Genomic DNA, 27,822 nt, shown 5'->3' with positions numbered 1-27,822 from the left:
GGATATTAAGCATGAGTTTTTAATGTTGTTATTTAAAAAAAAATATTGAGCATTCAGAGCTGTGTTTAAATCAAATGCATAAAGGGGACAATAATAACACAAGCACCGGTTTCCGCTTTAGCCGAAAAATGTCCAAATAAGGAATGACAGCCGACGGTTCCATGTGTGGCTGCCGATGACGTCATAGAACAGGTGTCTTTTACGCTATATATAGTTTATGTTAAACACGTTGCAAAATGTATTTACCAAATGATTAATAACCTAGCAAGTAAATTTATTGTATAACTATAATGGTTGAAAATGTATGTCTTAAACGCGTGCTACACGAGTAGTCACACGTGGGTCTGTTTTCTCCCCTTTAGCAGATTGAAGACAATAATGTCTTGATAGCAGCAAGTGATTTTTTATTATTTTTTTTTCAAATCTCTCCATTTATTGTGAAAATATTTTATTTGGATACAGTTCTAGAGAATTCGTATGCCATTTTTTAAAATCTGTTTAACTCCAATACAAGGGAAATGAGAAGCAAAAACATAAAATGGAGATATATTTTTATAGTTTAAAATTGTATTTGTTTTTTTGTTTCTTTGTTAGAAAGAAATAAACTAACTTTCTTTCTTATTTATTTACATTTTTCCTTATTTAGCTCTTTCTTTTTATTCATCAGCCTTTTCTTTCGATTCAAATTAATTCTCCGAAAGTCATATGTGTACTTCTTTAGAATTTGAAAGGAGTAAAAAAAAAAAATTAGTTATTTGGATAAGAAAGTTTTGTTTCTTTAAAATCTCTTGTAGTGGAGATCATTTCTTCCTCATGCCATGAGGCTCTTTAACTCCACCCGGAGGAGTAAAAGCCCACATTAAACCCCACCCCCACATTTGCATATTGCCCTATTCTTATTACAGTGTGTATTTTCCGTAGCACTATTTAAATACTCAATAGCAAAACGTTATATTGGGTATTTTTGTATTCTATTTCTTTTATTTTATTATTTTATTTTTCAACACAAGGCTACTGCTGGAAGTGGGAATTTCCCTACGGCAATGAATAAAATATCTATCTACAAATGCTTAAGGAGCAGATGTTTTTACCAACGTTTGGGCTGCAAAAAAAAATGGTTCCATGGCCTTAGTATGAACACACTGACAATAATAATAATAATAATAATAATTTCCTTGTATTGTCATTCTGTGTAACAATGTACACAGAACGAAATGTCGATTGCACCTGACCCGTTGTAGCGAGCCGATGCAGCCGCAGCCAACAGAGGGCGCCGCCGACCACTTTTTAAGTCTTAGGAATGACTCGGCCGGGGCGCGAACCCGAACCTCCCAGTCTCAAAGCGGGCGCCTTACCATCTAGACAAAGAGGAACAATCAAATTTGAACAGTTAAATATTGAAATGATTATTATTAGGTTTTAATTACTTTAAAACTGTAGTAGCTATGTATATCATTTACTTTTGCAGAAAACAATTTCTCTAGGAGGAAGACAATATTTATTACATATATTATATTAAAATGGGTAATTCGTTCATTTTCTTTAAGTCACGCTTGTAAGATGACATTTTAGTAAACAGATGTAAAAAAAAAATATCAGGTCACTTGGGGGTTTCAAATGGTCGGTTGACTATTAATGCACAATTTTCTTAATTTTCAAAGGCAATTGGACCCATTTTTTTTCACCTAATATTATTTGTTCGCATCAACCGTATATTCAATATGTTTGTGTACTGTTACCCAATGCTAAATCTATTGCAGCCTGGTCATTTTAGAAGGGAGGTGACCACTTCTCAAGGTTTCTTATTTTTCTCATGCTGAAGTTTTGAGTTTTCCTTGCACGCATGTCGGTTTAAGATCAGGAGATGGTGTCATTGTAACCTGTGCAGTCATTTGAGACATGTTTGGGATTAAGGGGGTCACAAATAAATGGGACTTGACTTCACTTGACTTGATTTCAATTTTTGCTTATTCACTTATTTATTTATTTATTCTTACATTTTTCATTTCTTTCTTTCTATTATTATTTACATTTTTCCTTATTTACTTTTTTCGGACTTTTTATTTATCAACCTTTCTTTCTTTCCTTCTTTTGTTTTCTTTCCTTTGCTTTCTCTCCCCATTGTTTATTTAAATTGTTCCCTTTTTACTTTAGTTTTTTCCTTGTATTTGTAACCATGTATTTCTTTCTTTATTTATTTTTCTTTCTTTCTTTCTTTCTTTCTTTCTTTCTTTCTTTCATTTTTATTTACGTATTTCCTTATTTGTTTCTGTCCTTACTTTGCCCCTTTTCTATTTTTTCATTAACTTTTTTGTTTTCTTTGCTTCCTCTCTTTCTTATTTATTTACATTTTTCCTTATTGACTTTTGTTTTTTTTCCCTTTTATTTATCACTAGTCTTGGCGTGAAAGCGCTATATATATATATATATATATATATATAAATGTAAATCCAGATCATTTCATTTCACCATGTCTTTCTTTCTTTCTTTCTTTCTTTCTTTCTTTCTTTCTTTCTTCCGTTCTTTCATATTTTATTTACGTATTTCCTTATTTGTTCCTATCCTTATTTTGCCCCTTTTCTATTTTTTCGTTCACTTTTTTTTCCTTATTTACTTTAGTTTTTTTTTCTTTTATTTATCACCATGTCTTTCTTGTTTTCGTTCTTTCGTTCTTTCGTTCTTTCATATTTTATTTACATATTTCCTTATTCGTTCCTGCCCTTTTTTCATTCACTTTTTTTCTTTCCGAACAGGAAGAGGTAAATCTTGATGAACGCGAGCACCTGCGCACGTGACACGCAAGGATCCAATCAGAAGAGAGCGAGGATCCCCTTGCGGAAGCGAGAGTCCCAGAAATGTGGAACTCGGGAAAGTACGCCCGCAACTCTGGATCCCTTTTTGGTTTAGTACTTCTGTTATTACCGATTCCCCGACTAAGTTGTTGAACGAAATTGAAAGTTGAATTAACCCCAAAAATAGGGAATCGATAGAAACAAGCGTTATTTCCCCACCGTGCGCTTTTATTTCAAGAGTGTTACCTCCCTACCTAGAGCAGAAGAGACGATCTCCGATGGCCGCGTCCAGCTGCCCGAAGTGTCCGAAGTTCGAAGCCCGACTTGCCCGGAAAAGCATGAAAAGAGCCCCGCAGTCGCCGTTCTAGTCCGGCGGGGGCAAGGCCGCCCGGCACCCCGCGAAGAAAATGTGGCTGAACCCGGAGGAAGTCTTACTGAAGAACGCGCTGAAGCTTTGGGTCACCGAGCGGAGCAACGACTTCTTCCTGCTCCAGAGGAGGAGAGGCCGCGGGGAGCCCGCCGGGAGGATCAGCGGTCGGTAGAGTCCCACTTATACACGGCGCCTGGGCGGGGGTGGAACGCTTGGGAGAGCCTCGCTAAGAAAGATCAATCTCGTACGCTACTAACTCTACTTACGAGTTTTATTTGTCTGGGACTAGCTTCGCAACCTGAAAACTTCGTAAGTAGAAACTCGCGAATCCGTTCCAAACCCCGAAAAAGTATGATATTTTTTGGAATAACTGTAAAAGAGCATCAGTCCATGAAACAAATGCATATTAAAATGGGATAACCGCACAATAAACATAAAACGAGGCACACCATGTAGATCACAGGTCTCAAACAGGCAGCCCGCGGGCCAGATTAGGCCCGCCTAAGGGATTGAATCCGCGAGACAACACTCAGAGAAGCGCAAGAGAAAAACAAGCTGCAGGTTGAAATATGTCCACTTGATGTTGCCAAAGCCAGGTGCCTCCAACAAAGACACTATACTTGTATTTATTTCTTTCTCTCTCTCTCGCTCTCACTCTCTCTGTCTCTCTGTCTCTCTCTCTCTGTCTCTCTCTCATTTCCACACCTTTTCTCCCACTCCCTGTCTCTTTCTCTCTCTGTGTATTTTTAACTTCCTTTGCTCTAACTTCATTTTTTCCTTTTCTCCCTCTTTTCTTTTTCTCTCTCCCTACCCTTTGCACTTTCTTTTCTCTTTTCTTCCCTTCTGTCTTTCTATTTCTCTTTGGATTTCTTTCTTCCTCTCCCTTTCTTCCCCCCTCTCTCACAACTTCTCTTTTTATCTCTTTTGTTTCTCACGCTCTCTTCCTCTCTCTCTTTTTTTGTCCCACTCTCTCTCTCTCCTTTTCCCTCCCTCTTTCTCTTATTTCTTTATCTCTCGTTTTCTTTCTCTTTAATCAACTAGTCCGGCTCCCGACAGAATGTTTGTTCTATCGTGTGGCCCCAGAGTTAAAATGAGTTTGACACCCATGATGTAGATAGATAGATAGACAGAAAAAGATAGGTAGATAGATATAGATAGATAGATAGACAGAGATAGATACAGATAGAAAGACAGAGATAGATAAATAGATAGATGGATACAGATAGACGGATACAGGTAGACAGATATATTGATAGATAGACAGAGAAAAAGATAAATGGATACAGATAGATGTCTAGGTAGAGATAGATAGAAAGACAGAGAAAGATAAAGAAATGGATAGATGAAAAGAGATAGACATAGATGGATAGATAGATGAATAGAGATAGATAGATACTTTCTTCATCCCCGTAGGGAAATTCCCACTTCCAGCAGTATCCTTGTGTTGAAAAATAAAATAATAAAATAAAAGATGTAGAATACAAAAATACCCAATATAACGTTTTGATATAGAGTATTTAAATAGTGCTACGGAAAATACACAGTCATAAAAACAGGGTAAATAAATGAAAAAATAAAGGAAATAATAAAAACATTCATTTCCATTTTTAACTGGTCCTCAGCAGTGTTTTATATCAGCGTTTCTTGAAAAACTGATTCAATGACGTCTGTTTTTGCCGGATCCGTGGAAAATGCGCCAATAGCCTGACCTTTCTACACTTTTTTCTGGGTGATTCCTTTACAAAAATTCTGGGACTTCATGGAATTTTACCAAAATATCTTTAACTACTCCTGTTTGTGTTTCCATACCTTTTATTATCATCTCTTGCTTTGTTTGGATGGCCAGAAACACATGGAATTGCCAGGTAGAACTCTGTATTTTCGAATTTGTATTTTGAAACTCCTCGGTAACTACAGACAAATATTTTCCTGAAACTTTCGTAAGTAGAGGTAACCTACCGAAGTACTTGACTCCCGAAAAAGACAACATAAAAACCCTACAGGCAAAAACAGTAAATAGGAAGTTTTGCTTCTGCTAATTATTGTCCGACTCTGCCTCTTTTAGACAACGATTAACGTTTGTAGTGATTGTTTTAACGAAGGGTTCTCAAACTCGCGGCCTAGAATGATAGTTTGAGCCCCCGCCGTGATACCAAAGTGCTTATTATTTTCACACTAGATGTATTCTGTCTTGCCATCGAAAACGAGTGCTAAAAGCACAGCGAAAGAAGAATAAATACGGAGACTCAAAGTGACCGAAACACACTTTATTATATTTGTAAAGAACAGAAATAAAAAATGAAAAGGGTAAAGAAAAATGAAAAAAAAAGAAATAAGACGGATAGTCAGATAGTAAAACAAAAATTAAAAGAAATGTAATCTGTAATGGTAGTTTCTTTTTCGTTTTTGTCTTTTTTTTTCTCTTTAATTCCTTTCATTTCTCTTATTTTTTTCCCCCTATTTTGCTCTATTTTCCTCTACTTTTCCTTTTATTCCCAGTTTTCCTTTTTTGCCTTTGTTCTTCGCTATTTTTTTATTTTTAAGAAAGGCTGGGTAAAAATTGTAAAAAAAAAAGTTTTTTGCTCAGTCTCCATAGTTTCTAGTCTTCCTTGGACTTCCACTACACATGAGAGCGACATCTAGTGGACAAATATAAAGCTCTGTCCCTTAAAGAAAAGCGGAATAGTTTCATCATAAAAGCCCGTTTGACCCAACCTCACCCGGACCCTAGCTTCCAAGGCCCCCGACTCCATTCAGTTTAAGACTTCTGTTTTAAGGAGTCATGTGCAGTGTGTTATTTAAATAGAGGTGGGTAGAGTAGTCAAAAATGTACTCGTGATAAAGTACTGTTACTTTAAGACGACTCAAGTAAGAGTAAAAACTAGTCATCTAGCTAATTAGTTGAGTAAAAAACTACTCAGTGAAAAAACTACCCAAGTACTGAGTAACACCTCATTTATTGATTTTATCTTTTTTTAAAAATCAATCATCCAATCCTAAAAGTCCATCCAAACAACAATAAATTACAAGTCTGAGTAATCTTAAATCTGTGTACTCAGCTAATTTGTTTGGGTGAACGCTCTGGATTAAAAAAATGTGAGGCTACAGTTATATGCACTGCACATACAGTAGAGTACAAAAACAGGTTCTTAACCCTGTTCACTAGTACTAACTGGTGGTGGTTTGGGTCACAGGTCATATCTAAATCGAATAAACTAAAAAAAAAAATAAGTGCCTGGGTAGAGAAAGACGCGTACTGACATAAATGGCATTTAAGTAACTGCTTCAATGTAGCCTAATATAGCAGAGTAAGAGTACAGTTTCTTCCTCGCAAATCAAGTTAAAGTAAAAAAACATGGTGATTTAAAAATACTCCAGGAGGTAGGAGATTTTCCTATACCTACTACTCACCTTCGGATTTAAGTTTCCAAACAAATGCTAAGTCAAAGTCATTCCTGAATGCTTAAGTGAGTTGGAGTCGACAGAATGAGCCAAAATAATGAACCCTTCCATCTCATTTATCTGTTCTGTTTCTCCCTAATTATGTGTTTATCATTCTATCTATTCATTTATTGATCTAATAATCTGTCCATCTTTCTAACTTACAGGGTTCGTACAGGTGCTTGAAATCCTAGAAAATGCTTGAATTTTAATGTTGTGTTTTCAACGATTAAAGAGTGCTAGAATTATGGGTGAAGTGCTTGGTAATGCTTGAGAATCCTTAACCTACAATAGCCTATGAGAGCCCGTATTAAAAAAAAAAGAAACTACATGATAACTTTACCTTCACAAATTTGTAGCCAATGGCGAACGACTCAAATGTTGATTGGCACGCTGGTTAGCCATTGAAATTTCCAACGTAATTTTACGCAAAAAGAGCCCAAAAAAACGTGCGTAACTGCAACCCGAGATCCAATTTTACGCACCATTACTACACGCGAGTGTGCACAGTCAGTGATTAACTTCTGGAGAGAGAAGTCGAACATTTACAACTCTTTCACAATGTTTAAAAATTGCCCAAAAATAAAATACACGGTTTTAGTGTTGTAAACCGGTCGTATCAAAATGGACACTTTTGGAAACGTTTCGAAATACCTTGAGAAAAATGTGTAAAATACAACGGTTAGTTTTTCAGACGATGATCAAATGAGACGAGGGACCAGCTAAGGCTTCGAGCTATTGCCCCAGCATTTTTCTAGCTAAGATGCCGACGCTAGACTCTTTTGCAGGCATGTGACTGCAAAAAAAATCAGGACAGAATGAAAAGCTTCTATTTCTGTGAGTTCCAACTCAGATGACTCCATGTTCAGAGTGGGGCCAAAACTTTCAGAGTGTTCCCTTTCAAAAGAGACCAAACGGTTGAAGGACAGCATTCGATGGACTTTACGTCTAGGATCGGGATTTGAGGCCGATCGGACAGGAACGTTAACGGAATGAGTCATTGTCAGGTAATCGAGGTGTGTGCTGGAGATGAGGGACAGTTTGGATCATGATAGAGAAGGCTTGATTTTACAAATAGCAGTGTCTGAAATAACGTCTGCCCGGACGCCCGGGGCGTGCATCTTCTAGGTCGGGCGTACAATTTACAAAACGTCTCCGCCCGGGTGGCCCACAACAATTTCAAAACAAAAAAAAGTAGAGAGAGAGAAAAATTGTATTCGTTTAATTTTTGTCATTCGTTTTTGTCATTTTCCTTGTTCTTTTTTTCCTTTATCAGTGTCTGAAACAACGTCTGCCCAGACACCCGGGGCGTGCATCTTTTACGTCGGGCGTACAAACTTTCTCAAAAAATAAATAAATTAATTAATTAATTTAAAAAAAAAAAAAAAAAAAAAACTCGAAATATTTTTTTTTCAAATCAAACGCTTTATTACGATTTCGAAGTCTTCGTTCGGTTTGGAAATTTCGGAATTTCGGTTCGTTTGGCAATTTGCATACTCGTCAACCAATCAGAAGCCACCATCGGATATTTGTATCCTTCCGGACTTTCCCAAGCTTTATAAGGTCGTGCATTTGCATATCATTTTCATAAGTAGACGCACAGAGAACACAAGAAAAATGGAGAAGTGGTTAGGCATCAATCCAAAATCTCAAATGTTCAAAAGAAGCTAACAAAAGTTGTGACGCTACAAAATGTAAACGTACATTAAAAGCATGGCGGAAAGAGTTCACGTGGCTTGAAGCAGACGACGCAATGCAAATATTGCATGAATGAAGATGAGTCGATACAAGTAAATAGAATAGAATAAAATTTACTTTTATTGTCATTCTTTGTAACAATGCACACAGAACGAAATGTCGATACACCTGACCCGTACAGTTAAACTGTAGCGAGCCGATGCATATATTAATACATGAATACATATATTAATACATAAATACTGATGGCAGATGGAAAACAGCCATGTCATATACATGGAATGGATTTTATAAGTACCGTATTTTCCGCACTATAGGGCGCACCGGGTTATTGGGCGCACCCCCAGAAAATCGTTTTTGGTCCTATATCTTCCATAGATAAGGCGCACCGGATTATAAGGCGCTACAATGGGAACGTGGACAAAACAGTCAGATGATTCAGTCCAACTGATTAACATTCCCAAAGCTTGCAAAGAAGCAAATACGTGTCGTAGACACGTGCGGATGCGGTGTCCGTACGATGTCATTCAAATGCATCGTTCCATCATTCGGAAGGTTAAAGTCTTGGGATTCAAGAAATGCCAACCATTCCTTAGTTTCTATTTTCTTTTTCGCTCGCAACTTTACTGTGCATATGACAATAAATACTTGGAATTGAGTTTATTTTAAAAAAAGACCCATCACAGAAACATCAATATCACTCTGAAACAAGATACAGGGAAAATATATAGCCGGAGTAGCTCTCCGAAGTCGTTGCGTTCAATAATAATGTGCAACCATGGTCCTCTTATATCCGTGAGTGTAGTAAATCCAGGAGAATAAAATATTTACAAATACAGAATAGTAAAACATGCTTTCTCTATGCCGTAGATAACCAACCAAACTTGCTATTCACATTCATCTTTTTTGGCCAATTGCAGGCTTTGTTTTGTCCCTTTAGCCTATACAAGCCCGTAAATGATAAAAAGGATCCTCCCCCTTTACCTCAGAATAACTTTAGCCAATAGTGATCGATTCAACTGATGATTGACACATCATTTTCGGCCAATTGCAGGCTTTGTTTTGCCCCTTTAGCCTATCCCAGCCTGTAAATGATAAAAAGGATCCACCCCCTTTACCTCTGAATAACTTTAGCCAATAGCGATCGATTCAAATGATGATTGACACATTGGTTAGCCAATGAAACGCCGGTATATAAATCCCAGCATACACTGCGGACGACTTCGCCTTCGGGGGAAAATCGAGTCGGCGGCCGCTTGCCTTAGTTGCAAGACTTTGCGACTTAATATTGATCCGTATATAAGGCGCACTGTATTATAAGGCGCATGGTCAGCTTTTGAAAAAAAATGAAGACTTTTAGGTGCGCCTTATAGTGCGGAAAATACGGTAGATTTATAATAAACTTAATTTGAAAGTCTTGTTTTGTTAAATATTCTGATGATCAATCCTTAATACTTTGCAACAATGTTTTTGCGATGAGTCGGCTTATTGTGTTTCAAGTTGTGAAAAATGGGGCAGGCAACTTTTCAGAGTCGTCTGCCTCGGCGTCCGCTAACTCTTTCTCATGACTTTCAGACACTGCAAATAGATTCGATTTTGATTTATTTCTTTTTTCTTTTTTTCTCCCTCTCGGTGTTGTTTCCTTTCACCCCCGACGGGTGTCCAGGGAAGGAAAAACATTCCGGAATGTTTCCCTCCTTCCCTTTTGTTCACGTTGCCAAGCGACAGTATCACGCCTCGGTGCGGTTGAACTCGGACAGTCGAAAAACCAAGGTGACTATGTTGGCAAAAGCGTAAATGATGGCTTTTTTTATCCTGTGAGCGAGAAAGGACTCAATGATATAGTTTCTTTGCTGCGGGATTTCATATGGAGCAGGGCTCGGGAACCTGCGGCCCGCGAGCCACATACGGCTCTTTTCGTGAATACGCACGGTTCGGGGATCAAGGTTTTATCCCGCATGATTCATGTGTATGGATTCAATCGTGTTCTGGCCTTAGAGGAGTCAGACACATGCAAAGCAAATGGAACGCTGTCAGTGGTCATTTTTGGGGTTCATTAGATGTCGCTGTCGTGTGTCATGCAATTCCAAGGGAAATAGACGGAAACAAATAAGAAAAACAGGCAAAAATAAAAAACGAGAATATAAAGAATAGTAGGGGAAAAAGCAAAAGCGGGTTTTGTTGAATTTTGTCTTAATATATATATAGTGTGGCTCTTTCCAAAAAAAAAATCTAATATTTTGCAACGACAGCTCTTTGAGTCAAAAAGGATCCTGACTTCTGATAATGAGCGATTCCTTTTTGTTTTAATGGCATTGAAAATGTATTTAGAAAAATGAGCAAATGACCAGAAAGTCCCCTCCCTCTTGGCTCGTAGTGAACTTTCAATGTCATTCCGCAGGTCTCCTGGTGGGGGCGCTAGACACGGTGCTGGACTCGGACGCCAGGGTGACGCCCTTCCGGATCCTCCTCCAGATCCCGGGCTCGCAGATCAGTTGGATCATCGCCAGCGGTAAAAGTCAATCCTATCCGTTATCATTTGCTCGTTTTGAAATCAGCGGCGGGACGATAGGCTCGGGTCACGATGCGATCGTATCGCGATACCAAAGTACTCGTATCGTTGATATCGCTCCATAATTGCCATTCGATAGAATTGATGATTCCGATTTCATTGTCTTTTCTGAAATACTAAAAATCATTATTACAATAAAATATACCACTACACAAATACTATAAAACAAAAATACTACTAGTGAAATGAAATGAAATAATACTACAGTAGTACTACAAAATACTGCGGACATCCTACAAAAAAATGATACAGTGGAAATACTAAAAAAACTACAACAGAAATACTTCATATACATAAAATACCACAGAAATGATACAGATACACCCAAAAAAATGTACTCTGAAAATAACCCGAAATAATACAGAAATACAACAAAATATGGATTTACTTCAAAAATACTACAAAAGTCGAACCACAGTAATACTACAATATACTACAAAAACCTGACTCTAGAAATAGTTCAAATTTATTAAAAACCACAACACAACTACAATAATACTTCTCCCTTGAGCACCATTTCTTGTGGTGTGTTTTTGGCATGCACAGCCTGGTGGCGCCCATCCCTCTCCAGGCCAACATATATTATTATTCGGTCTCCAACCGGGGACCTTTATCATGCTCGCCGAATGTTCTAACCACTGCAGTGCAGTCATATTCTAAAACTAAAAATCTAATTTAGTGTTTAAAACGGGAACCTAACGTATTGTTTCAAAACCAATCTATTTAGAAATAAATATAAAAAATGTAAATATGATAAAAATACATGATAAAAATGGGCAAATTATCGACCCCGATGCGGCCCCCGACTCTAAAAAGCATTTCCACGGCGAAACGTCAATTTTAAACAATCCTATATAATAAGTTCTCCGCCATTTTTTTGTGGCCCCGCCCCTCGTTCTCATCTATTCTTTTCTCGGCCCCTCCCCCAAAACCTCCAGGAGCCGCCATGGAGGAGGTCCGCAAGCACTGGGATTGGCTGGCCCACAACCTTCTGCACTCGCTCTCCGTCTTTGAGAACAAAGAGGACGTGGCGAGCTTCGTCAGAGGCAAAGTCAAGGTGGGGGTCTCCGACGCGCTGCTTTCAAACTGTTCTGAAAATAGCTCATCGGTGCTGGCTCATTGGGATTTTTTTCTATTAAATGAACTGTTTTTAAACCCTACTTTCAATATGTTTTCTGGTAATAACATAGTAACAACATTATAAGTGGAAAACTCTTATTTTGTAGTGACAGCCAATGTTCCCTGTAATTTTCCACAGTACTGAGCGTTCACCCAAATTCGGTGGGCAACGCTTGAAACAACAGTGAGCAACCATAATCCCAAGTGTGGCAAGATAATTCATGTTCAAACATGTCCAAAACTTGACATCACGTTACATTTTGCTGAGTTTCTGGCAATGCAAAATGATTTTTCTCTTTTGAATGAATTGATGAATGTACTATTGCAAAGTTGTACGGCCTACAAACGTCGTTTGTTCTTACAATTCTTTCACAAGATATCCATTTCTTTTTATTTCCTGATATCTTTTGTCGCATAATATTAACATTTTTGAGGGCTTATTGAGTCGGTTGTAAGATACAGAACTGTACCTAATCACATTTTTGAGTGGAAGTACAATGTTGGCAACAAGATTCACTTGATATCATTGGAAATGATTTGAATGCAACACAAACCTTTTTCTTCTTTTTTCTGTGTTTTTTTCTACTTTTTTTACTTTTTTCTTTTTGTTCTCTATTTACCTTTTTTTCCTACATTTCTTTCTTTTCTCTTTTCCTGGCTTTTTTTCTAAATTTCCTTCTTTTTTTCTCTTCCTTTTGTTTCTTTTTTTCTCAGCCTTTCACTACTTTTTCATTTTGGTATTTTTTTCTTTTTTGTTCTATTCCCCCCTTCCTTTAAGTCATGTTGTGCATCATTTTACATCATATTTGGTCATGTTGGGATGAAAGAAGCAAAAACAACCCGAAGAGCCGTTTAGGACCCGAAAGAGCCGGTTCCTTTTAGTGAGTCGAGCCGAAGAAGCCGGTTCTCGACAAACTCTACTAACTTTACTCCACTTCGTTCTACTTCGACTCGACTTCAAAATACCGCATTTAGGACTCAACGTCACTTCTTAATTAGTAATTTTGAGCCCTGATTTTTGTGCGCTGGCTTGATTTTTTTGTGCGCTGAGAATGTGCGAGCAGTGCGCAATTGCGTACGCGCGCAGCTTAGAGGAACACTGGTGACCACTAAAGTTCGGGACGTCAGACAATTCCAAAACAAAGTCCATTGGTAAGGTCGTTACAAGCAGAAGCGCTAAAAGTGCTTAATAAGTAAGTAAGTAAATAAAGAAATAAGTAAATATTATACAAATGCATACCCAAAAGTAACAAAAACTAGCTCTCAGCTTGAAAAGGTTGGAGATCCCTGGACTACATGCTAACGGCTACATGCTAACGACTATTAAAATCTGTAAGTGTTGATCAGAGAATTGATCGGTAGTTAGTGTAATACTAGTCTGTATTGTGTGTGTAGCACTCTAGGGACAAACAAATAAACAGGACTTTGGATCAACAACATAGTAAAAGCATGATAAGTTGTTATTTGAGAAACTGGCTGGCCTTTGCGCTCATTCGGAAAAAAAAGGAGTTCTCGGCTTAGAAAAGTTTGACCCTCAGGGTACTGCATTCATCCGTTCTGAGGGATCGCAAGTGCTTCATGTTTTCATCCTTTTTATTTTTTTCCCCCCTAGCTTTTTACCTTTTTGTATTGTCTTTTTTCCTAATGTTTTCTATTTCCCTTTTCTTGTATATGTTACTTCATTTTATCTTTTTTTCTTATCTTTTATTCTTTTATCTTGCTTTTTTGTTTTATTTTCTCCTTTTTCCTTTCTCTTTTTTTATTTTATTTTGTTTCTCTTTTCATTTTTGTCTAGTTTCCTTTTTTGCTTTCTCTTTTCTTTTCTCTTTTTACTTTTTTTTTTACCCCCGTTTAGAGTCATTTTTTTGCATAATTTTACATAATAATGGGTAATATATCGATGAGATCAACATAAATCATCCGAAGATCCATTTGGGTCCTGAAAGATCCAGCTCTCTCGATTGAGCCGAGCCGAAAGAGCCGCTTCTCTTAAAAAGACCGAACGTTGCGTGGCAACATTGACGTCATCGCGAAAGTAAAAAAGGTCACGTATAGTAGCTATAGTATGTACGGTTTTCCTTCTATATTTTAATGTCCTAGTGATAAAAAAGGATACAGTAATAATACTATAATTATTCTTATCTTTTTAAAGCAAACTACTCCACCACCCGCCCACATTCCCTACGACCCGTCCGCCGCCTCTCTCACAAAAACTCGAGCGCACACGCGCGTTTGCTTTCATTTACTTAACCCTCGTGCTGACATTGACTTTAAAATACCGCAGCGGGGTAACCCGCGTGGTTCATGCCAATCGGTGTCACATGTGGTCAGGGTCTGATCGCGGAGGAGTCCCGAGGCCGCCAGGCCGCCCAGGAAGACGACCCGGAGAAGTTCCGCGAGGCCCTGCTCAAGTTCGAGCGCCATTTCGGCTTGCCGTCTTCGGAAAAGCTGGTGACTTTCTACTCGTGCTGCACGTGGAAGGGGAAAGTGCCGCGTCAGGGCCTCCTCTACCTCAGCATCAACCACATGGCCTTCTACTCCTTCATCCTGGGCAAGGAAGGTGAGTCAGAATTATTCGTTCGTTTATTGAACCTTTGACATATTTGCATGTGTATAGCATATATATCTATGTATTTTTCTTTATTGTAAAGTTAAATGGCAAAAATGTTAAATTTTTACTTTTTTTATTACAGAATATTCTGTACACATTTTTTTTGTATCTGTCCAAACTTCAATATTTGAATATAGTCGACATTTAAAATGAGTTTTTCATTGATTCATCGGAAAAATAATCGATCTATTCATCGATTAGTAAGATAATGGTCAGTTGCAGCCCTAGTCTTTAGCGACTATAACCGAAAGGCGTTATAGAATAGAATAAAATGTACCTTTATTGTCATTGATACAACATGGGTTGAATATATTGTGCCAACGAAATTGGACGTGGCACTCCAGGTCCACATTTTACAGTGAGGACAAAGGAAACAAAGAGATAAAAGTGCAAAGAAGATGTTTGTACTGTCCTTGTTGCATAGGCTTTTTTTTCCTCCGGAGGGGGGTGTATGAGGGGGTGAGGGACAGACAGAGATGGCTGGATCCAACTAGATGTTTGATCTTACTGTACACACGGGTACAGAAACGCTGTCCCGGTTTTCTTTTTCTCAGTGAAGTTTGTGATTCCCTGGGCGGAGGTGATCCGCCTGGAGCGAATCTCGGGCGGCTTCATGACGGAAGCCATCCGGGTGAGCACCAGGCGGCGTCAACGGGACCTTTCCATGTTCCTCGACCTGGACGAGACCTTCGCGGTGGTGGGTCAGCTGGCCGACGTGGCCCTGCGCCGGCTCCTGGACAGCGAAGGCCTGGAACTGGACCGAGTGCTTCAGCAGCCCGCTCGCATCACTAAGAGGTTGTTGGCTAAATTCCCATTGTGTTTGCTCAAATGAGGGATGGGCAAACACAATGAGAACTATCCGAGTCTTCTGATTTCTCCAAAAATGTACATGCAAACATCTACAGCGCCTTGAAAAAAACCTTTATCCCCTTCCCCATTTCTGTTTTTTGCACATTTATCACTCTTAAAGGGTTGAAATCGCCAAAGACAACCCAAGGAAATACAAAATGCTGTTTTAAAATCTCTATTCTATTTATTAAGGCACAAACAAAAATCAAAACCCATCTGGCCCTTGTTGAATCTCAATGTAATTGTGACCGGCCACATTTTTGGGAAAGTCAAGTCATGTTCATTTGTGACGCCCTTAATCACGAGGAGTCTCAAAGGGCTGCAGGATGGAAGGAAGAAAGAGCGAAAAAGAGTAAGAGAGAACTAAAGACAGACGAGGCTGAAGGAAAAGAGAAAAAAGAAACTATAAAAGGAGGAGATAATGAAGGAAAGGACAAAAGAAAGAGATCAACGAAGAAGGAAGGAAGAGAAAAGGAAGATAGTGAGAAAAATCAAAGGAGAGAGAAATCCAGAAAGAAAAAGAAATAAGGACGGAATGAAGAGAGAAAAAGGAGAGAGTAAAAAAAAGACAAAGGAAGAGAGGAAAGAAGGAAGAAGCAAAACAAGGATGAAGGGAGAGAGAAAGAAAAAGAGCAGGAGAGAAAGAACAAGAGCAAGAAAAAAACAAAGAAAGAAAGGGAAGAAAGAAAGGTACAGAGGAAGGAGGTGAAGTGCAATGAAAGGATAACAGGGATCATTTCCTAGAACACAGGTGTCAAACAGGCGGCCCGCGGGCCAAGTCAGGCCCGCTAAGGGATTGAATCCGGCCGGCGAGACAACACTCAGAGAAGTGCAAGAGAACAACGAGCTGCAGGTTGAAATATGTCCATGTGATGTTGCCAAAGCCAGGTGCCTCGAACAAAGACACTGTACTTGTATTTAATTCTCTCTCTTTCTCTCTCTTTCTCTCTCTTTCTCTCTCTCTCTCTTTCTCTCTCTTTCTCTCTTTCTCTCCCCTCCGCGCTTTCTTTTCTCTTTGGATTTCTGTCTTCCTCTTTTTCTTTTCCCCTCTCACGACTTTTTATCTTTTGTTTCTCACGCTCTCTCCCTCTCTCTCTTTTTCTTTCTTTGTCCCTCTCTCCTTTTCCCTCCCTCTTTCGCTTATTTCTTTAGCTCTTTTTCTTTCCCTTTAATCTACTCGTCCGGCCCCCGACAAAATGTTTGTTCTATCGTGTGGCCCCCGAGTTAAAATGAGTTTGACACCCCATTTCCTAGAAAATCACAATGACCCAACACTGGTGGGCTATTTTCAGAACTGGTCACTACGGCTGCAAAAGATCAAAACATGCAAAAGACTTTTTTGTTTCCGTCATTTTTGATCAAAAGTATGAAAACTACAAAATTGTACGCTGGCGCCTCCCCCAGTGTGAAGCTGGTATCAGGGTGCAGTGTTCAAGAAACTCCTCTAGAGGTCCTCGCAGACAAAAAGTCAATTTTTTGGCTCCAACAGCTGCACTGAAGGCGTCAGTTGCCTGGCAGAGAGGGCCCGAAAGCTGATTTAGGATTTTCACCATCTCTGTTGAATCAAGAAATCACATTCATTGAATCTTTTAGTCCCCGCGAAGTAGGCGACACAATCTCAGGAACACAACCGACATACCAAGAACCAGAATAATTCCAGAAGAAATTGGAAAAACGTGATTGAAATCTATCAGAAACAGGTCAAAAAGCCATTAAGGCTGCAGAGCACCAGCGAACCACTGCCAGAGCCATTATCCGCAAATCCAGACAACTGGGGACAGTGGCAAACCTTCCCAGGAGGGCTCGACAAACTAAAACTACTCCGAGAGTGCGACAACCAACTGCTGGTCTTGCTGACCTAAGTTAAGTGTTTGACTCCATTATAAGAAAGGCACCGGTCAAAAATGGCATCCATTGGAGAGTTCCCAGGCGATAACCACTCCTGTCGCAAAAGAACACAAAGAGTCGTCTCACGTTCGGCAAAAAGCATCTTGATTATCCTCACGACTTTTGGAGAAGCATTCTTTGGACCGACGAGTCGAACATTGAACTTTTTGGAAGGTGTGCTACATGTTACATATGGCGAGCAAATGGCAGAGCATTTGACAAAAAAGGACATGATGCGAACCGTAAAGCATGGTGGTGGCAGTGTGATGGGCTGGGGCTGCTTTGCTGTCTCGGGATTGGGACAACTGGTTGTGGTTAATGGAAGAAAAAATTCTGGTGTTTACCAGAAGATCCCCAAGGAGAACTTCCTGCCATCAGTTGTTGTCCTTAGCGTCGAGTGCTCTGGGATCATGCCGAAGGACAACGATCTGAAACACACCAGCAAGTCAAAAAAAAAAAAAAATGAAGCTTCTGGAGTGGCCAGGTCCAAAGTCTGGATTGAAATCCACTAGAGATGCTTTGGTGTGACCGGAAACGGGAAGTTCACGCTAGAAAACCCTCCAATATGGGAGATTTGACACCATTTTGCAAAGAAGAGTGGGCTAAAATTCCTCCACAGCCTTGGGAAAGACTCATTATCAATGATCGTAAACATTTGATTTCTGTTATCACTGGAAAAGGTGGCCACACTCGCTATTGGGTACAGATGGCAATTACCTTTTGACATGGGGCCAAAGAGGTTTTGAGTTTTTCGGTCTTTAAGAGAGGGTACCAATATTTTTAATGAATGAAAGAACGAAAACTTGATTTGAACATTAAAATAAACAGAACAAAACAAGAACTCAACAACCAAATAACGTGACATAATATGTTTGAAAAGGGGTAGTCAGAAGCGGATGCTTCTATTCCCTACCCCTTCATCTTCCCTATTAAATACACCAATGATAATAATATTAATAATAACGGTTATGATATAACAATAGCAACAATAACAACAAAGTTCTAGACGCACTATTCCCAATCTCTCGTTTCACTCATACCCCATTTTCTTTGTCTCTGTATTCCGCCAGTAATGTTATTTTTTTAAATTTGAATTTGAACACGCGAATAGTTGGACATTGTTTGATCTCATCTTGTTTGACTCCACACACAGACACACACATACTTTTCCTGGTGGTTCTCACCTTTGGGATTAGGAATTTACGACAGCCCCTCAAGTTATAATTTCCCTCTTTCCGAGTGAATCCTTTTTGGATGTTTTCTGGCACTAGGTTATTTTGTTGACCTTAAATAGCAGTTGTGCAGTGAAAAAAATCTGACTAAATGATCTCATTTGAATCATTTGGACTGCAGGAATAAAATATGATCTGGATATCCTACCCTGTGTATGGTTGCAATCGCAGGTTTTTGGAGGATCCGTTTCTTTTTGTTCCCACAGAGTTCTGGAGGAACAGTCTTTGCGAGAATACGTCCTGGCCCTGTTCCGCCTGCCTCGAAGCGAACGTCTCCACCGAGTGGCGTCCTGTTCCGTGTGGACCCCGCACGCCCGCTGCCACACGGCCGGCACCTTGTACACCACCGACAACTATTTGTGTTTCTCCGCTCGAGAAGAAGGACAATGCGTCCTTCTCCTTCCTCTTTCCGAGGTACCTCTTTTTACAAATTGACCCCATGTGAATCTGGGGCCCGATTTCTTTAAGGTGGGGTGCGGCATCATAAAACCAACAGCTGCATTCGTGACTTTAAACCAGGAGATGGCGGCAGAGCGACTCATGATTTGCTTTTTTATTCCCAAACATTGAAGCCATATTATAACTAAAGTCAGTCTAGGTTGTAATATTTTTTTAATTATTTTTATCCTGAAAGTCTTTTGTCGTTTTTTATCCATTAAAAATGGGGTGCGTTGTTTGCGGTCTCTTTAAAGGTTATTCTCCATTAAGTATGTGAATTTCTCTAAGGGGATGAATAAAGAATCTATCTATCTATCTATCCATCTCTCTATTTTTCTATCTCTCTCTCTCTCTCTCTGTATCTCGCTATATCTCTATATCTCTCTATATCTCTCTCTCTATCTCTCTATATATCTTTATCTCTCTCACTATATCTCTATATATTTCTCCATCTCTCTCTATATCTCTATCTATCTCTCTATTTTCTCTCTCTCTCTCTCTATATATATTTATCTCTCTATATATCTCTATATCTCTATATATCTTTATCTCTCTATATATATCTCTCTCTATATCTCTATATTTCTCTCTATCTCTATATTTCTCTCTATATCTCTATCTCTCTATATCTCTATCTAGCTCTCTATATCTATATAGCTCTCTATATATCACTCTATAGCTCTCTATATCTCTCTATATCTCTATATCACTCTCTACATCTCTATATATCTCTCTCTCACTATATCTCTATATATCTCTCTATATCTCTATCTATCTCTCTATTTTCTCTCTCTCTCTCTCTATATCTATCTCTCTATATTACTATCTCTATATTTCTCTCTATATCTCTATATCGCTCTCTATATCTATATATCTCTCTATATCTCTATATATCTCTCTATATCTCTCTCTCTATCTCTATATTTCTCTCTCTCTATATATCTCTCTATATCTCTATCCCTCTATATTTCTCTTTATATCTCTATCTCTCTATATCTCTATCTAGCTCTCTATATCTATATATCTCTCTCTCTATCTCTATATATCACTCTATATCTCTCTATATCTCTATATCACTCTCTATATCTATATATCTCTCTATATCTCTATATATCTCTCTATATCTCTCTATCTCTATATTTCTCTCTCTCTATATTTCTCTCTATATCTCTATCCCTCTATTTCTCTCTATATATCTATCTCTCTATATCTTTATCTCTATCTAGCTCTCTATATCTATATATCTCTCTCTCTATATCTCCATATATCTCTATATATCACTCTATATCTCTCTATATCACTCTCTACATCTCTATATATTTCTCTCTATATCTCTATCTATCTCTCTCTATATATCTCTCTGTTAACAATGCCCAACTGAGTTCATTGAGCCTTTATATATATTTTGTCACCGCGCCTATCTGCCTTTTTCTACTTTTCTCGTGGGTTTCCGGCCACGAAGCGCATTATGCTGGAGGAAAGGAAAGTGATCGCACGTGCCTGCTCCCAGTTTTCTTTTATTCTAGGTTAGAAATGGTGAAAGTAAGAATGGTACTGTTTCATATACAGTCCTGATGGCAACCCTAACCACAAAAAGATGAAAAAAGTTGATTTGAGCGCATCTAAGAGAGGCCCGTACATGGACGCGCCATACAAGCAGCTTGAACAGGGCTGCAATAATGACTTCACCCTGAAGGTGGCATGAGCAAGTAGAATATTTTGAAGTTTTTACGGACAACCACTTTTAAAGGCTTTTTTACATGTTAACCCTGGAGTGCCACGCCTAATCTCGTTGCAGACGATGTTTACGCCATTGTTATAAATCGCACTAAAAACAATTCAATTCTGTTGACAAATTCAGGGTTTGGCCTTGGAATCTTTTACTGGTCTTTTTAGTAGCTTTTAAGACTAAAGTTAGCCACTCGCACTCACTCTGACCAATTCCAACTACAGTGGAACCCGGGTTCTCGACCATAATCCGTTCCAGAACCCTGTTCGAAAACCGATTTGTTCGATCACCGAAATCATTTTTCCCATTAAAAGTAATGTCAATCGTTTTAATCCGTTCCGACACCCTGAATGTTTACCTTGAATGTTTAACGTAAACATAAAGCTAACCCAGCCTAATCGTACGTTTGCGTTAGCGGAATCTTCCGTACGAAAGATTATGCTAACATGAACGTGTTAAAAAAAAAAAACAGATAAAGAAAAGAATTATGAATAGGATTTTTTACCTTTGTAGTGGTCAGCAGAAGGCGGCTTTCATATTTGTCCATTATTTCTTTCTTAAAATGCAATAGTCGTATGCACTACTTTTCCTTTTTCACCTGTAGCAACTTTACCGCTTGTACCGACTTTCTTCAGAGGCATAATAAGGGGCTAAAACACCTGTACGCCGCTCAGCATGGCACCCTAGCGTACGCATTACCGGCGTTCGAACAGCGAAGCAATAATTTCTCTAAATTTTTGGTCGGACTCCCATTTGTTCGAACTGAGAGGCGTTCGAAAACCGAGGTTCCACTGTATTGGCTTTTCACTCAACTGAACCTTGTGATTTAAGCACCTGGCACATTTTTCCCCAGTTTCCATCTCTAGCCCTTAATGTTAACTGCTTGGCTGCAGGCTATGAATCGCCTTCCACAGCTTCCTCTTGTAATTCGGGATCCTGACACTTCACAAATTCCATCTTTTGATGGCCGTTTTGAGGCTTCACCCGCTAGTTGCTTAAGTTAGCTGCTTAGACTCCTGCTCTTTGCTCTTTTCAGCCGCTCCGGGTTCATCCGCTTCATTTGTTGTCACTGGTTGAAATCAATTCTTGTTCACGCAAGAAAAATGGAAGTAGGCTTTTGAATTTTGCTAAGTGGTATCGTTCGGGCTTCTTTAAATGCACACCCTTCAGCTTCATTCTTAGGTACGACTTTTCATGGCAAATGATTACACACTGACACTTTAATTTATGACATCCAATTTTTTTACGAGTAGTTTTGTAGTCATTTTTGAGTGCTGAGCCATTTAGAGAAACGCAGGAGCTATGTCAGAATGCTCTTCCTGGATTTCAGCTCTGGGTTCAATGCCATCCGCCCTGCTATAACACCCTGGTCATCCTGGAAGAGGGATGACTACTTGTGAGCCCAAGGTTTCTTATTTTTCTCATGTTGAGGTTTTAAGTTTTTCCTTGCCCTCATGTAGGTTTTAGATGAGGGGATGGTGTCATAATAGTCTGTGGTTTGCAATAGTCTGTGGTCTGTACAGCCTTTTGAGACTCTCTGTGATTAAGGGCCAAACAAATAAACATGACATGACTTGAGGTTTTTGAGTTTCCCCTTGCCCTCATGTAAGTTGTAGATCAGGGGATGGTGTCATTATACTCTGTAGTTTGCAGTAATCAGTGGTCTGTGCAGCCCTTTGAGACTGTCCCTTCTCAAGGTTTCTTATTTTTTCTCATGTTGAGGTTGTGAGTTTTTCCTTGCCCGCATGTCGGTTTCAGATCAGGGGATGGTGTCATTGTAACCTGTGCAGTCCTTTGAGACATTTTGACTTGACGCGACGATGCCAACCAAAAACTGTGTTCAGGTGTTGTCGGTGGAGAAAGCGGAGAGCACCTGCGCTCTTCCCAACCCGGTGATCGTGAGCGTCCGCTCCAAGAAAGCGTTCCAAGTCATCGAGCTGCAGGAACCGGACGGCCTGCTGGCAAGTCTGGACTGCAGGATGCGCTCTTTGCATCTCAAGCGCTCGGCCTTCCGTCCCAGCCGCCCGACCAACAGGACCACGGTACCGACAATATTTCTTTCTCCCCAAAAATCTTGAACCAAATTTGTTGAATGTTCATAAAAATGACTTTGTTACTACTAGGACAATCCAGAGAATCTAACCACGACGTTGACTCTGAAACACAAGATAATGCGACATATAAAAAAAAAAAAATCACCTAAAAGCATTTCTGCTTAGTTGGACATTCCTTGTAGTAATCTGTTCCTTTTGCTCCAAAACTCCCCTTTAAAAATTAACAGATTTGTAGAATGATACCCAAAATGATCCTCAGCCTCTGACCTTTTAATTGGGTACCAAGACTTTTTCTTTCCCCCCCAAAAATCTTTAGATCACATTGTTTAACCACCTTTCCACATAGCGGGCCGCCGGACTTTTGATAAACAAAGTCACGCCTTCACCAGTCACTGAAATCCATAAAAAATATTTTAAAATTAAAAAAAAAAAATCACCTAAAAGCATTTCTGCTTAGTTGGACATTCCTTGTAGTAATCTGTTCCTTTCGCTCCGAAACTCCCCTTTAAGAATTAACAGATTCGTAAAATGATACATAAAATGATCCTCAGCCTCTAACCTTTTGATTGACACCAGTCTCCGCCAATAGCAAACTTTTTTTTACAGTCCACAGCCTGCACTAGCCTATACTGGACCAGAGCTCTGAATATCTTCAGCCAGTAGTAACTGATTGAAACGATGATTGAAACATTGGTTAGCCATCAAAACCCCCCACATATTTATATATCATTTTTCAGGGTGTATTTAAATCAGACCCGAAAATGAAGGTGACTAACGTCATCTCTGATTCATTTTTACACACTATTGCTATGCAAGTGTGCACAATCTTCTTGAAAGAGAAGTCAAACATTTACAACTCTTTCACAATGTCTAAAAATTGGACCAAAATAAAATGCACAATTGTAGAGGTTTGAGTGTTGTAAGCTGGTCTTCTCGAAATGGCCACTTTTTATTATCTCACCAGTTTTCCCAGCTAAGATGCTTAACTCCTCTGCAGGCATGAGACTGAAAAGAAAAAAAAAAAAAAAAAAATCAGGCGAGAATAAAAAGCTTCTATTTCTCCGATGACTCGATGTTGAAAGCACACAAGAGAGACCAAAAGCCTCCATATTCTCCAGAACTCGCATTCAATTGATTTTGGGTACGTCTTGGATTAGGGTTTTAGGCCATTCTGACAGGAACGTGAAGGAGTTAACTCTTAAAGCAGAAAGGAAATCAATGAGATCATGTTTTCCATTGATTTTTAGGAGGCCCAAGTGGGTGGACATTTTAAAGCAGGGGTCTCCAACTCGCGGCCCCGGGGGCCAATTCCGCCTGCGGGGTGATCATTTGAGAGCCCGGCCGTAATATGAAAGTCTCAAAGGACAGGGTGTAATTTTAGGTGCTACCTAGTGGGAGAAATAGGATTCATCAAAGAAACAAAAAAGAAAAAAACAAAACTACCGATTAACCTAGGGGTGTCAAACTCATTTTAACTCAGGGGGCCACACGATAGAACACAGCTGTCAAACAGACGGCCCGCGGGCCGGATCGGGCCCGCTAAGGGATTGAATCCGGCCCGCGAGACAACACTCAGAGAAGCGCAAGAGAAAAACAAGCTGCAGGTTGAAATATCTCAACTTGATGTTGCCAAAGCCAGGTGCTTCGAACAAAGAACCTGTACTTGTCTTTCTGTCTCTCTCTCTGTCTCTTTCACTCTGTGTCTTTTTAACTTATTTTGCTCTAACTTCCTTTTTTCCTTTTCTCTTTCTCTCTTCCTACCCTCGGCGCTTTTTTTTCTCTCCCTCTGTTTACCTATTTCTCTTTGGATTTCTTTCTTCCTCTCCCTTTCTTTTCCCCCTCTCTCATGACTTTTTATTTTTTGTTTCTCACGCTCTCTCCCTCTCTCTCTTTTTCTTTCTTTGTCCTGGGCTCTCTCCTTTCCCCTCCCTTTTTCTCTTTAATCTACTAGTCCGGCCCCCGACAGAATGTTTGTTCTATCGCAGGGGTGTCAAACTGGTTTTAGCTGGGGGCCACAAATGCAACAAAAAAATCTCACAGGGGCTGGACTAGTAAGTTTAAAAGAAAGAGAGGGAGAAAAAGAGACAGGAAGAGAGGGAGGGAAAGAGAGAGTAATAAAGAGATAGGGACAGCAAGGGAGACAGAGTAACAATGAGAGAAAAAGAAAGTGAAAAACGAGAAAGATAAAAAGAATAAGTGAAACGACAGAAAGAAAGAGTCAGCAGGTGAGGGAGAGAGAGGGAGAGATATATAGAGATATATATAGAGACAGAGCGAGAGAGAGAGAGAGAGAATTAAAGTGTAAATTAAAAAGAGAAAATAAAAAGACAGCAAGACAGAGAAAAAGAAAGAGTTAGAGAGTGAGAGAGAAATGGAAAAAAGAGAGAGAAAGGGAGAGTGAACAGGAGAAAGAAAAAGAGGGAGGAATAAATAAAAAAGAAGTGAGTCAGAGAGAAACGGAGAAATACGACCACAAATGTTTTGCAAGCGTTAACTGGCTTAGGTGACATCCGGTGGAAATATTTCAACCTACAGCTCATTTTCCTCTTGCGCTTCTCTCACCGTTGTCTTGCGGGCCGGATTTAAACCATCGGTGGGCCTGATCTGGCCCGCGGGCCGCCTGCTGGACACCTACGGTATGGGAATCAGTGTCCCGATTTGTGCTTGATGCCGTCACCAGAGCCGTCCCAATCCGTACTACACCTTCTACTACGACACGGCCTGCTCGGACGAAGACGAGATGGAGGAGCAGGTTCTTCGGAACACCGTCAACAGCGAAGCTCTCATGACGGCTTTCCATCACGGCGCGCCCGCCAGTAGCGAGCATGGCGATCTGGAAGAACTCAAAGAGAAGATGTGGGAGGATCACTTCCAAGAGTTTGGACGCGGCGTCCACATGTTTCGCACCGACAAGCTACAGCATCTGATCGCCATGGGGATCCCCGAGTCGCTTCGGGGTGAGCTGTGGATGACCTTCTCAGGTGAGATCATTAGCTTATTAGCTGCGGTAGAGCCCTTGGATACCAGATCCATCTGTCGTGACGTTAAGGTTCCATCCGTTATCTGCAGCGCTTATCCTCAGTAGGGTCGCGGGGGTGCCGGAGCCCATTCCAGCTGTCTTCAGCAGTGGGCAGGGGGACACCCTCAACTCGTGGCAGGGAACACAGGGACAGACAACATGCTCGCTCATTCACACCTAGGGACTATTTGGACTGGCCAATTAATCTATCGTGCATGTTTTTGGAAGTGCCCGGAGGAAACCCACCCAAGCACGGGGAGAACATGCAAACTCCACACAGAACTGTGCCGCACACGCGCTAACCACTGCTGAGGTTGTAAAGCGAAATTGCTGTACGGAAACCTATGCTAATAACCCTCGAACCGCCGGTACCTCAGATAAAAATATTAAAACGATAAAATACTATTTACGGGGTTCGTAAGGGTGCTTGAAATCCTGCTTGATGATTGAAATTGTTGCCATTGCCGCGTTGCATGGCAGTCTGACTCGATAGACGACGCAATAAATCAAGAAAAACATTTCATAATTTTGTGAAAATGATGCCGATGGTGGCTCCATCTCAAACCCAAATTAGAGACAGTGGCTCAACAGATGATTTCTCAACTTTCTCAAGTATGGGAGGAAAAAGACCACCAACCTATTGGAGAAGCCTGACATTTTAAAGCAAGGTCCTAAATGAATGGGACAAAGTCTACATTAGCAGAATGCTCTCAAAAAACAAACGCTAGAATCGCCCAGAAGGGACGTCAGATAAAAAAAAAAAAAAAAACGACTGATAGAGAGCACCTGGACAACAAATGGTAAAGTTTGTATTCAAAGAAAATGAAGTCTCCCACTTCAGAGTAAAACCTGGATGTTCTAGAGGATTGAAGACCTAGACAGACTCATAAACAACTAAACATGCGCCATGTCCAGGATCACCAGCCGCAATGGATCTTGCAAGGGCATCCACATAAAAGAATAATGTGAAAGGAATGATTCTGTCAAGGACCAGAACAGGATCAGGACCCAAACGCGTGACGTATTCACACGAGCCTTTTATCTTACAGGAAATGGGGAGTCATATTGTTAGACAGCAGTCTTTGCATGATAGGAAGCCAGAGGCTGACGAGATCGAATAGCCTGAGTTGATATCGGACAGATGGGGTCGATAACGGACAGGACGGGACAGACGGGACAGATAATGAATCGGGATATCGAAATTAGACAGGACAAACTAGACAGGGACAAAAACTGGAGAAAATAATAAACAGGACAAAAATAGACTGAAACAAAACTGGAAACTGAAATTAAACGGGAACAATACCGGACAGGAAATACCAACAAGAACACTGAACCTAGTCAGAACCCACGTCTTGCGGGGCAGAGGTTCGTTGACGGACTGACAACGGAAAAATGAGAACGCTGAGCTTAAATAGACGGAAAGCCAATCTGTCAATGAGCTGCAGCTGGTGCCAGATGGGCGGGGCCAATTGGGCGCCATGGCCACCGTGACAGATTCCTCAGAAACCGTAAAATATTCTCTATATGGTGATTCGATAATGTAGTCATTTTTATAATGGATTAACAGATGATTGTTATAATGATGTCAAATATGATTCTTTGTTTATCTGATTGAAGAAGCGTCCAAAGTTGTCTCTTTTTAGCCTATGGCTTCAACCCGCCCTCCATTTTTTTCTTATCGGGTGCTTTGTTCATACACTGGTGTGATGTCTGTTGCAACATGACTGAAAAGAAAAGAGAATAGTGAAAACATACTCCTAGGCTGCAAAGAAAATGGCCTCTGGCATTTGATGTTAATGACAATAAAGACAATCTTGAATCTCTCGAACGATAATGTGAAAACGTCGTAAGCTAGGATCGCTGTTACCCTCAGGGCTCTACTCTACCCTATTTACAGCCGGCGTGATGAAGGGGCCCTATCGTGGATGCAGAGCCGGAGCTAAGGTGAAGGCTAAGCGGCTAGCGGCGTTATTAGCCTTCGGTACCGTCCGTAAACATGGTACCAAAT

At 40.0% G+C, this 27,822-nt stretch overlaps 1 protein-coding gene across 2 annotated transcripts in view; it reads left to right on the top strand.

Moving 5' to 3' along the window:
* Window positions 1-2,827: 2,827 nt before the first annotated feature.
* The window catches only part of tbc1d8 (TBC1 domain family member 8), a 39,315-nt gene continuing 14,320 nt past the window's right edge, over window positions 2,828-27,822 (top strand). The window contains exons 1-8 of one of the 2 annotated variants that reach the window (XM_088352959.1): window positions 2,828-3,326; window positions 10,703-10,813; window positions 11,812-11,930; window positions 14,324-14,552; window positions 15,158-15,398; window positions 18,778-18,985; window positions 22,583-22,780; window positions 25,473-25,773. In XM_088352959.1, coding sequence (XP_088209085.1) covers window positions 3,200-3,326; window positions 10,703-10,813; window positions 11,812-11,930; window positions 14,324-14,552; window positions 15,158-15,398; window positions 18,778-18,985; window positions 22,583-22,780; window positions 25,473-25,773 — 1,534 coding nt within the window. In that variant the 5' untranslated portion in view covers window positions 2,828-3,199. Of the gene's footprint in view, window positions 3,472-10,702; window positions 10,814-11,811; window positions 11,931-14,323; window positions 14,553-15,157; window positions 15,399-18,777; window positions 18,986-22,582; window positions 22,781-25,472; window positions 25,774-27,822 lie in introns of both variants that reach the window. The other variant, XM_088352960.1, reaches the window with a different exon arrangement.

This window comes from Urocampus carinirostris, chromosome 14 (genome assembly GCF_059441175.1).
Source record: "Urocampus carinirostris isolate Australia breed hairy pipefish chromosome 14, RoL_Ucar_1.0, whole genome shotgun sequence".
Lineage (NCBI taxonomy): Eukaryota > Metazoa > Chordata > Actinopteri > Syngnathiformes > Syngnathidae > Urocampus > Urocampus carinirostris.
The sequence above is the reverse complement of the archived record's forward strand: the minus strand, read 5'-3'. Positions and strand labels throughout refer to the sequence as shown.